The sequence below is a fragment of the Nasonia vitripennis genome, chromosome 2, assembly GCF_009193385.2.
Source record: "Nasonia vitripennis strain AsymCx chromosome 2, Nvit_psr_1.1, whole genome shotgun sequence".
Taxonomy (NCBI): domain Eukaryota; kingdom Metazoa; phylum Arthropoda; class Insecta; order Hymenoptera; family Pteromalidae; genus Nasonia; species Nasonia vitripennis.
The window spans coordinates 21,205,839-21,217,320 of NC_045758.1; the positions used below are offsets into that span (position 1 = coordinate 21,205,839).

The 11,482-nt window shown below is 42.6% G+C and overlaps 2 protein-coding genes and 1 long non-coding RNA gene across 10 annotated transcripts; 1 reads left to right on the forward strand and 2 right to left on the reverse strand.

Annotated features, from left to right (window-relative positions):
• The first annotated feature begins 486 nt into the window (after positions 1 to 486).
• Positions 487 to 8,756, forward strand: LOC100678005 (TGF-beta-activated kinase 1 and MAP3K7-binding protein 3). Of its 8 annotated transcripts, none has more exons than XM_003424853.5 (10): positions 487 to 856; positions 3,860 to 4,001; positions 4,983 to 5,415; positions 5,737 to 6,177; positions 6,250 to 6,600; positions 7,050 to 7,201; positions 7,290 to 7,386; positions 7,469 to 7,741; positions 8,305 to 8,361; positions 8,478 to 8,756. In XM_003424853.5, the coding sequence occupies exons 2-10, from the start codon at positions 3,894 to 3,896 to the stop codon at positions 8,501 to 8,503; spliced, it is 1,938 nt and encodes a 645-aa protein (XP_003424901.1). In that variant the 5' UTR covers positions 487 to 856; positions 3,860 to 3,893; the 3' UTR covers positions 8,504 to 8,756. The 8 variants fall into 8 exon arrangements, with proteins under 8 accessions (XP_003424901.1, XP_016837842.1, XP_016837844.1 ...); XM_016982353.3 differs by having other exon boundaries at positions 3,863 to 4,001; XM_032596411.1 differs by lacking the exon at positions 487 to 856 and adding an exon at positions 1,070 to 1,214.
• Positions 3,999 to 5,070, reverse strand: LOC116416316. The gene is made up of 3 exons (XR_004226772.1): positions 4,965 to 5,070; positions 4,806 to 4,886; positions 3,999 to 4,389 (listed from the first exon to the last, which is right to left on the reverse strand). It is a non-coding gene; the product is annotated as an uncharacterized LOC116416316 (long non-coding RNA).
• On the reverse strand, positions 8,156 to 10,369 carry LOC100113776 (pre-mRNA-splicing factor syf2). Its single transcript, XM_001601592.6, has 4 exons — positions 9,809 to 10,369; positions 9,545 to 9,685; positions 9,164 to 9,456; positions 8,156 to 9,080 (listed from the first exon to the last, which is right to left on the reverse strand). The coding sequence occupies exons 1-4, from the start codon at positions 9,896 to 9,898 to the stop codon at positions 8,915 to 8,917; spliced, it is 690 nt and encodes a 229-aa protein (XP_001601642.1). The 5' UTR covers positions 9,899 to 10,369; the 3' UTR covers positions 8,156 to 8,914.
• Between the last annotated feature and the right edge of the window lie 1,113 nt (positions 10,370 to 11,482).

Below are 11,482 nucleotides of genomic sequence, written 5' to 3' on the forward strand. Positions count from 1 at the left end.
AAAAGTAAAATAACAATACTCGCCGATTAGTAGGAATTAAAAATTGCCACGCAATCGGAGCAGCAGATTAATTGTCAAAAGAAAAGGCCCGCGTGACGCTGCGTGGGTCGCGAATTAAAATTAGCTCATCGCGTAGCGTTTAAAAGCCGAAGAGCCGTGTACCAATACGCGTCAGCGAATAAAATCGAAGAGACGGGAAAAAGAAGACTGCGGCGGTTAGAGAATCTCCGTTCAATCCACTCGTCGCGTGGAGATTGTGTTGTAAAATAGAGTACGAAGCCGGCTCTCGCTCGCTGCCCTTGCACTTTCCTCCCATTCATAAATAAGAGGCAAACCTCGTAACAGCCGCCATGTTGACTACGCTGGTCAGCCGCGCTCCGTTTAAATCCCCCTTCATCTTCCGAGGCTTCGATTTTTCAATAAAACGTCCGCCGAACGTTCGATTATTCGCAAAGCGAACGTTTAAAAGCATAATTCGAGAATGAAATAACAGTGTATGTCCGTCGAAATGAAGATTGTTCGAGGAACCGAGCGTTACCGTGCGCGACTGGCGCAGTGCACAGCTGATCGCAACGGCCAGCGAACGACCGACTTCAGTCTTCGGCTAGGCCGTCGCCGTCTCGTCTAGTCTCTCCGCGAGTAGTTCTCGCGCGAGGCGCGTTCAGCTTGTTTTTCTCACGGTTTTTAATAGGCTTGTTGTACGTGTGTATAGAAGACAACAGAGCAGCGACTCAACGAGTACACTATAAGTAGTGCTGCAGTCGCGTGCGGCTGAGCCTTCGTACTTCTTTCGACACACACGGGCACATATTGGCTCCTCGGATTGCATCGCGAACAATTCGATGGGTGCCGTTCGGTGAGTGTAAATTTTGTTTGTTTATCGCCGACGATTCTTCCGATTTCGTTGCGTTCAAAGTGATACGAAGTGTTCGTGAGATTCTCAATGTCGACGCTCTCCGAGCAAGCAATGTGTGTTATTTGGATCCTGTATGGGGGGGGGGGGGATAATTGTTGTTTTGACAACGATGCAGGAAAGTCGTCAATAATCGCTGCTGTGCAGACTTTCGACCTGTTTCGACGTACAGTCGTCAGGTTAGGCGTGGTGGGGATCGAAGGTTTGTTTGTTGTCTGGTAGCCGTTGCGTGGAATAGTAATCGACGAGTGTGGGTATCGACGGTGCGAGAGATCCCGCGGCGAAAGACTCGTTACAAAAGGTAAACCTTGCCTACGCGTATTCTTTATTTGAAGTGTGGGAGTTTGAAGTCGTCGTTTGTTTTGAGGTTAGGATTCGTCTGCTCGGCCGTTTTCTACGATTTCGAATGCACTTTTTTCGGAGGAGGCTTGGTTCGGTGTTTTAATCTGCGAATGTAATAATTCATTTTGCAAACGATTCAATTTGACTTTATGAAGCGGGATAGGTTTATCAAATATCGGTTATGCAACGGTTTTTTATCGCCTTTGCTGCCAAATATTTCTCAATGCGAGTGCTAATGCTCCGAAAACTTTGTAGTCTTGTTATACTATTAATATTCTTTACTTTGTTAGTGACAAACTAATAATAAACATCTCAAAGAGTCTTGTTTATTTGAGGAGGAAACATTCCGAACATCTGATATTTGTGTGTACATACACTAGAGAGAAATAGAACATTTTTGAAAGAGAAATCGAAAAATTGTTATTTTTATCTGCTCAATCTGATGCTTGTTTATATGTGTATGTTTAAGTCACGAGTTAGTTAGCACGAATGAACCGACCACTTTTTAAACTAATCGCTATTATATTTGTTCATTGAACACTGAAAATTTGTACTTTACATAATTGTTATTCTCGTCCTAGACTTCCAATAATGCAGAAAACAACTTTTTTCAAACCAACAAGCTTCTCAATTAATTTTCCCAGATCCAAATAACGACGCGAAATTTTCATCAGGGAAATCCAACATCAGTTATTCGCACTCCCAAGCGACCGCAACATTCCCTTGCTGACATGGTATAATCCGCGTTTACTTGGGCACATCCTCCAGCGCACTGGTCCACTGTATTTCATATGACACAAATATCTTCTCGACTGTCGGCGGAATTTGCGTCTTTCCTTTTCTCCCTGCGTGCGTTCCATGCATTCGTATACGCACGGGCGCGCGCCTTTATTGGCCGCGAACGAGCGTTTTGCTGTTCATAGCAATTCTCCGAGAGCGGATTTAGTGAACTTTTGTTACACTTAAATGTTTCGGTTGAAAGAAAGCACGTGATGGGGCACATCCATATATTCGCGTTTGACATCGATCATACTAAAATTACTCGCTGCAATTTGTGCGACTGACAAGATTGAGCTGCCTCTTAACGCGCAGCAACGAATGATACAATACTCCGAGAATATACACTCGAGAGTGAAAATATCTCCGTTTGCAAAAAGAAAGCGAAGCATCAGCCTTTCATCTCCGACTTCAACTCCTCGATTTCCATATAGTCTCATCAAAAGCGAGCGATAAATGCGCCTCGACTCGAGAGATCAAAAAGCCAAGCCTCTCGAGCTCATTAACGAGCTCGCGACTGGCGTAAGCTCATTAGCATCACAGAACCGTACGTCACTCGAGCTTCCGTATGTCCACTTTGCCGCCAGGTGCGAATGTAAAGAAAATGTGCCCTGGACTTGTACAGCTACTCGATACTCGCTTCGGAATCGCGATGCAGGGGGGAACATTAATTCGGCCGTGCAACGAGCTTTTGGCCGAGCGCCAGACGCGGATTCCGAGCCAGTTTATTTTGTGTTTCGTTTTCTCGCCGCTCTCCAGGTTGCCGATGTATGGCGAGGATACACTTCGGATACACCGCGGCTACAGTTATGCGAAAGTCTGATTTAGTGCTTGTGGATCGTTTCGAACTGCGATACAGTGCAGAGCTGCGTATTATAACGAAGATCGAAAGTCGTTTATTTCTCTAGCTCGTAATTTTGTACCGCTGTATTTTAGCTGCTGCGCGCCGAGGAACATCCAAATGTTATAAGAATAGCTATATTGAAAAAAGCAGGGTTGCTTGATTTATTTTCAAGACCTTGATTCAAGATTAACCAAACGACGCGGTCTGATCGGACCCGGCTGTTTTCACTAAGCCAACCGAATCGCAGGTATATTTTTTCCTCTGTTGCATATAATAATAGGATATGTTATAATCACTGCGGTACAGTCGTTGAAGCCGCATGCGGCAGCTTGCGCGCCAAGCCTAGGGTTAACGATCTGCGAGAGTCGCGCACTTAATATACATCCTAATGAGAGGTTTATGCGCGCGTTTAAATCCGCTTGTACGCTCGAAACGCGCCTTTCCGCATTCATTCATTCGGCCACTAATAGAATTTACGCAAGCTTTATACAGACCCGCAGAGCGCAAAAAGCTCCGAAATGAGAAAAAATGTTCCGCCCACTGGCAAGCGCACAACGAGAAAAGCCAAAGCACGTGCTCTTTCGCGAGTGGGGGCACTTCGCCGGCTAATTATGCGCGCGCGCTTGCGACCCGACAGGTGTCCGCCCTTGCGTTCGCTTCCTGCCTCGGCCTCTCTTTCTCTCTGCTGCAGTCGCTACTTTTGCTCGGAGGTATGCTCGTGCGCGGAAAAATGGGTCAACTGGTTTATAAATAAGAGCCGCGTCTTCGTCTTCCGCCTCCTTATTCTTTTTATTCTTCTCTATATACACTCTGTGCTTGCGGCCGATCTTCCCTGTACTGTACATCTGCTGAATGCGACGTGGTTGCTTGCTTTATACTTCATAGACTTCGACGACTGGATTTTCCAGTTTCTGGCTTTGAACATTATTAACGTTTTGGAAAAATGGATGTAAATAAAATTGCATTGATTCGTTGCGGGGCAGCAGGTAGTTGCGGCTAGGAGGATGGGGGCCCACGATGGGAGAGTGCCACTGCTCTAAAATCGCCATCATGCAGCTCTTCCACGAGCTGAAGCAGCAGTTCCCTGCGCTCCCCGATCACGTCGTCTATCAGTGCATTGCCCAGGTATACGGGATAACACGCTCGCCAATTCTCTCATGTCTGCTACGCGTGATTGCAATGCATGAGACCCTGATGGGGCTGCTCCTTATACTTTGCTGTGTGTGATGCATTCACCTGTTAGCATCCCAATACATTTACACCCCAGGAATGCTTTAGAGTTATATTTATTTTACAAAACGAAAGTCCTTAAAAAAGAATGTAATTAACAATTTTCATGCACAATAGTCTCGACACAATTTGGAATAAGATTATTTTTAATTTTTTTTTTTTTAACCTTCCCATTGTTTAACACATTTTTTCCCCTCAAAGCTCCTCCTGAAAATCGGTGCAGAGCAAACCTGTTTAGGCGCATCTCAAAAGTGATTAAGGTAGTTCACTTGGCCCAGTGGTGCTAAATTCAAGGTTGAATTAGAAAATTAATTTTTTTAAATATTATGCAGTGTTATCAAGTGTGAAAACTCTAGAATCTTTAGTTTTGTATATCAAAATATTGATAGAAAGTGTTTAGAGCATCAAATATTCTTAAAACTTAGAAAAGTGAGAAACACAACGCGCGCATATATAGATATACTGATAGCATAGAATTGAAACTTTCGATTGGTGTAACTTTTCAAAAACGTACACTAAATTTAGACACTTAGCCTATCCTTCCCATGTTAAAATATACAACTTCAAGACCCGATATCTTAAAAAATCATACCGCTTGGGGGGTAAACAATTTTACCACGTTATATAGAGGACACTTCATAGGATATATTTACAAACTTACAGCAATTTGTAAAAATATTAATTTTTTGAGTGAACTACCTTAATAATAGGCTAAGCTCCTCCATAACGATCCAACAACCGTTTGTCACTAATTATCCCGTTTGGCGTGTGAAAAGCGAGCTAACAAATAGCGAAAAAGAAATATATCAGATATATATATATATATATATATACCAGTAATACGTAAATCTATCTGACCAACGAATTCCGTTTCAGAACAGCTACGACAGGGAGTCATGCGCGCGGAGTCTGCGAGCCAGCCAGAAGTCGCGACCTCCGCCAGGAGCCTTTCCACCGCCACCGCCTCAGCCGGACTTGCAGCCAGCAGACCTGCCCTCGCTGCCGTTGAGTTTCGCCCTCATGAGTCGACGCTCCTCTGCCGAGGACCAGCCGGTCCAGGAGTTCTCGCAGCTGCGCTGGTTGCCGGCGGAGCTCACGCCCGCGCCTCGACACAGAGCCCAGAGACCCGCTTCGCTGGACATAGGCGGAGAGAGGGCCGCGATGCTGAAATCGGAGGCCTCCTCGGCGCCGGCCTCCTGCGTCGGAACGGGAAGCTTCTTCGAAGAGGCTGCCGCTGCCGCTGCTGCCAAGGGAAAGCCCAGCTTCGAGCTCAGCGTTAACGTGACCAGGAATCCGGCTGGGAACCCGGGTGCGTTGTGTACTTTTCATCGCTGTCTCGTTAAAATTGCGCTGCTCGTGCACACTTGCTCTGGTGTACTTTGCGCGATACGAACGATTGTTGAGTTTCCTGCTGCTGGCTGATACGTATATGGATATTCAGTCGAAATTATCAGCGCTCCTTAACTACGCCAATTAAAAATACTGCCAGTCAGCGCCACAGAGTTGCTTCAAGTGGTAAACGTTTGCTTAAGAAAAAACGAGCATTAATCTACCTGTAGCCATTAGTACACCTTATGTTAAAGCCACAGCTGTCGATAAAACATATCTTTGTAATCGTTTTGATAAACAGGTCTCACGGCTCCAAGCTCGCTCTCGGAACCGCTGATTCTCTCCGAGCTGCCGCCTCACGAGACGGTGTCCCCCGACGAGGAGGAATCACCAGCAGCCTTCTATCAGCAGCAGCAAACCCTGCTACTGACCGATCCCTCAAGCCCTCCGCCGACGTCGACGGCGAGTCCACCATCGACGCGAAGCTTCACCTCGGTGAGCCTAACGCTGCGGCAGCCCTCATCCGAACCTCAGGCGCCGATCGACATAAGCTCTCAGGGCGGCTCGAGTTTGACGTACTCGAGCTCGTCGCTCGACCCTCGAGGCTTTCAGAGCCGCCTCCAGATAAGCATAGGTCACGGCAGCACCGGGGCTACCTCCGCTAGGATCAGGCCGCCCCCCGTACCGCAGAGGCCCAACAGCCTCGCCACTGGCGCGGCCCACAATTCGTCCAGACCACCGGGTACGCATAATGTTTATTCAGCGTTAACAATCTCCTTCGCCGCGTGGTAAATCAACCATTTTCTGAATCTAGGACTGCCGATGGGTCCGCCGAGTCAGCTGCCACGGCCGACGACGACGATGAGCGCTCCGACGACGCCGTCGGGTCTCCCCGTGCACAGCATCGCCTCGGCCGTACCGAGCAGTCTGCCAACGACGCCGTCCGTTGCTCTGTCCACGAATTTCAGGCCTACGACATCGGGATCACCTACGGTGGTAACGACGATCGAGCCGACCACGTCCGTGGCTAGTTCTAGGCCCCAGCCGTCGAGGAGCCTCGGAGCGATTCCGCGGGTACCAAAAACTACTAGTTCCGCAAGTGTTCGGAAGGAGACGCAAGACGACGACGATATACCTCCGGAGTTCCAAGCTATCTTGGACCAAGGTGAATATTTTTTCTTGAACAATATAGAATTCAAGTCAAGCGTTGCGAAATTAATGGTAGCTCTAGTCGGCGATGATGGCCGTGTAATTATTAATGGTTCAATGTACACCTACATCACCTGGACAAATTATGGACTCGTGCCATTGGCTATCACGCGTGCAGATACCTATATCGCATTGCGTGCCGCTGCCACGCGCCGAAAGATATTTACGCATTCCTGACCCACGCCGCGAGCTATACATAGAGTCCGGTGCCGAGTACATAGAGTCTTTCCTAGTTCGTATTGCGATCTTCAATCCACCTGAGATGTCGTTGATGCTCTCTGTCTCAGTTTCCGTAACTACATGTATTTATCTGAATACTACACCTCAGTCAGAGCAATGTCTAAGAATAGTACCATTGTAATGCAAACTGTGTGTCTTATGTCATATCCGTTGCTAATTTTGCAGTTGAAGATAAATTCAAACCGCTGGTGTTGGATCAATTAATCAGAAAGGAAAGAATGACCAAAGCTCTGGCTGCAGAAAAGGAGAAACTGGAAAGCATAAAAAAGGAAATCAATAATTTAACGAGGCTTCACGAAACCGAAGAGTCGCCGAAGGTAAAATATAAAAAGCTGCTCGGTATAATCACTAGTATACAAGTATCCAAAAACTTGACTTACACATCGGGGCTTTTCTGATTTTCAGCAAATCGAACGACAATTGCGAAGCGAAATATATCAGTTGCAGTTAGAATGTGATAAACTAGCCGAGGAGGTCGATCGAAGTTCGGCGGATCCAAGAGGTGGGGATCCAAGAGGATCAGCTATATTTTAAAATTAAATATCTATAGTATCGCATTCAGCTAAGAAGCATCCAATTTTCAGTACCGCTCGGAGAAACGGACGAGGAGTTTTACCAAAGTATTTACACTGGCCAGGAGTTTGTTCCCCTGCCGTCGAGCAATTCAGTGCCGCCTCCTTTGCCTAGTCAACGACCCGCCTGGGAACCAATCCCCAGGCGAATCGCCGAGCCGAGGGTAGAGGACGAGGAGGCCGACGGTCCTGCCTGGATCTGCGTCAGGTGTACTTTCGGCAATCACCCACTGATGAGCATATGCGAGGAATGCAACTTGCCGAGGGTCGTCGAGGGCGCTCAAGGTACGCAAAACAGAAGTACAAATCAACGGTTCACGACGAGCTTTCCGTCGACGTCCAGATAAAAACGAGTCTATTTTTCGAACTCACCAGTTTTTTATACGATAATATATAACTCTGCATGCGCCAAGTGTGCGGTGTGTGCCTATACTTAGTTTGCGATGCGTGATTAATATGACGAAAGTTTTTACACGACTGACACGACACTTGGCTTGATACGACATTAGCGTACTTGTGCTTTCGTTGTTCTGTGATACAAACTAACCGAAGAATTTTCTGAGATCTTGTGTGAAAAAGATGCTACATACTGCAATAACTCGAAATAAGTGCACTCCCGACTCTGGCGAGTCTTTTAATGATCTACAAACATAATAATGTTAAACATGGTTTAAGTGACAATGAAATAACCACCTAAAATTATGAGAAATAAAATTAATTTTATATTTAAGACGTTCGTATTGTTTTGACTGTTCCTAATACATTGAATTGATGGTTTGCCTGACACGAGAGTTTGCAAACAAACTTAATACTATTGAAAACAATATCGTTTACGTTTCTCTCTATAGGCGAAACTCAAGACATCCATATACGAGTTACACGTCACCATAATTTTTCACCACGACGTGAGTATACAGAATGACGATTTATTGAATAGTCACATATTTATTGAATAGTACATACGTGACAATAGAATAACGAAATTTCGTTTAAAATATGCTTTCATTCGTTTTATTTACAGGAACAGTCCATAATTGGGTGGTGTAACATGAACTGAATTTATTAAGCTAATTTATGTATATATAACATGATTTCTTTTTTAATTCAAACGATTTTTAAATACTTTGAAATGACTGACCTGAATATATGTGTATACTGTAATTAAATTTTTTATTTTCAATTAAAATATAGGTGATGAGATTAGAAATGAAAAACTATAAAAAAAGATATGTGACTTTGTATTTAGTTTTTAAAAGACAGTTTTTATATTTTAATCCACGAAATAAAATAATTAAATTATTATTTTGTAAATTTAATTTATTTTCTTTTTGTCATATACTAATTTTTAATTAATCGTTTAATACTTAAACGTTTTGTTTTCAATATCACTTGTAAAATATTTAATGTCCTTATTTTAAGATGAATAGTACGCGCATTATACATAGCCCTCCAACGTTTTTAAATGGCAGTACCACGCTCCAGATTGAGCTTTGTTTCTCGTGTGTGCTCACCATAAAACCTTTCAAGTTTCTGGTTGAATTTAGCATTTCTTTCGTTAATGTAATCAATGTCAGCATCGTCATTGTGCATCCTCCTTCTGCTGTACTTTTCGCGTTTTGCAACCCTGTAAAAATATTTCATAATTAATAAATTGTAAAGGAGTGTTTGCTTGGACATAACAGCGTGAAAAGTATCATTCGAACTTACTGTTTCTCCAAGTCTGTGACCATTTTGTCAATAGCTTCTTTTTTATCCTTATGCAAACCATGCAAGATAGTATTTCTGTCTCCGTAAAATGCAGGCCCAAGTTTTTCCTTGGCTTCTTCATAAGCCTCCATGTTTGGTTTTACATTTTTCACAAGATTTTTATACTGTCTTATTGTAGCTTGTTCAAAATCTGCAAAACCGTTGTTTGGTGCAGGCTTTCTCTTTTTCCTCGACAATCGTTCTGCCTCTAATGCATCTATGTTTAACAATTTTACCCTATTATAATCTAGACCCTAAAACAATGACGGTATATTAGCAAAAGTTTATCAATAATAGTAGTAAGTTCTTGAGTATTGACTATATATGTGAGAGATACTACACCTTTTCTTCAGCTTCTTTCTTCTTTTTTTCGTCTTCCAACATCCAGTCCGCCAGACGTTTGCGTGACTCCCAATTGGCAGGCAACTTATTGCGTTTGTCCTCTTCAACGACTTCTTTGTGATTTTGTTGCCGTGCCTCGAACTAAATAAGACAGAAAAATAATTTTAACCTTCCGCCCCTAAATACAATGACAGGTAACAATGAATGAAAAACGTAAACATACGATACAAGATAGGAATGAGGTTAACTCGATGTAATACTTACTCTCTTCTGCTGCAGGCCTTTTAGACGATTTATTCTCTCCGCGTGCTTTTCAGCCGCTGTTTTCTCACTCGACGAAGCAGCTTCGCTCATTTTAACAAAGCTTTGTCGTACTTGTAGTTAATTAAGAAGACATAACGCTGCGAAAACACGCAAAAGTCACTCGCGGATATACCTATACTACTGATTAATTGGAACTGATACATATATAGAATATATAGATATAGATTCAATGACGTCGTATCTCTACAAAGCTTTACCTTTTTACCGGTAGTTGGCGCTGCAATTTCGTTCTTGAAGATTTTGCATTTTTTATAGCAAAAAATAATTAAATTGAAAAAAATGTGTTTTGAATTACGCGACAACTTCCGCGGGACCGCAAAATCGAAACAAAAAAAAAAATTATTAAAAGACACTTGCCGAACTATTTGTATTTGATGGTCCTTTATAGGTCCCTTGGAAAAAATTACAAACACGGAAAATTGCTATTGCCAAACTTGTTCGTAATTTTTTTTACATTTTTAGATTCTGATTTGTGTGAATTTTCACACGCCCGCAAGATCGTTACTAAGGCACATTACAGAAAATCCAGATTAAATTGTGCTATTTACACGCGATAACGTTAATATAGTCGACGATGCATTTAAGCCAAGCGCAAACATGATTAAGATACAAAGATGCTGAGGCATTTTATTATTAACTATATTAAAAGAACGTTAAGATCGCGATGACCCTTTTTTTGCATGATATTCGACATACCTACCTCGGTCGAAGGTCTGCAGGCCGGCGATAACCCTTGATATTTACAATGCAAGATTAATTTTAGTGTTTTTCTTAAATAAAATTTCGATCTCATTGCTTGGCTTGATACATCGTTATATCAGGAATTTTCCTTTCTCCCATTGCTTCAACCTATAATCCAGTGGCATATCAGTATAAGTACTGTATACTGATGTCTTTTATATCTGCCTGGAGGTAGCAGAGATCTGCATCACCGATCTAGCGTATAACAACATGCATGACCGCTGTTTCCCTTGCAATATTTTTAATAATTGAAGCATATTTAAGTGCGCGCACTTTTGACAAACAGAGTTACTTAATATTGACTGGAGCGAATTTTCGATAACGTCAATATCTTGATATTTAGACATTGAATTAACTTTGTACATAGCTCTACCTATAATATAATCATGGTTGTATAAGAATCCTTATTCCGTAATATAAGTGATAATTACGTAAACGCGTAAATTACACTTGCATTATATAGATTTTCCGAGGATACATACATCATCGATTAAAGTTTTAAACTAATATTTTAAAATTCTAGTTAAGGTATTCGCTTCTAAAGAATTTTGTATTTACATGAGTTTACTAATTTGATCATATATTTAGAAAATGAGCAAAAAATTATAATTAACGTAGATCGATATATACGAACGTGAAAAAATGCAAATCTCTTATCCTTTGCGTAATATGTATGCACCTGTTATATAGTGACAAATACATTTTTTAAATTGTAACTGCATTACGTATCACGACTCAGGTACGTGGGTATTTTGAAATTAAAATTCATATTGCCATATGATTCATACAATCAAGATTCGCTGTTGTTGGTATACGTGTGCAGCGTCTCCGCAAATAATAAGGGGAATATCGGAAATGATACTCTCGACGACA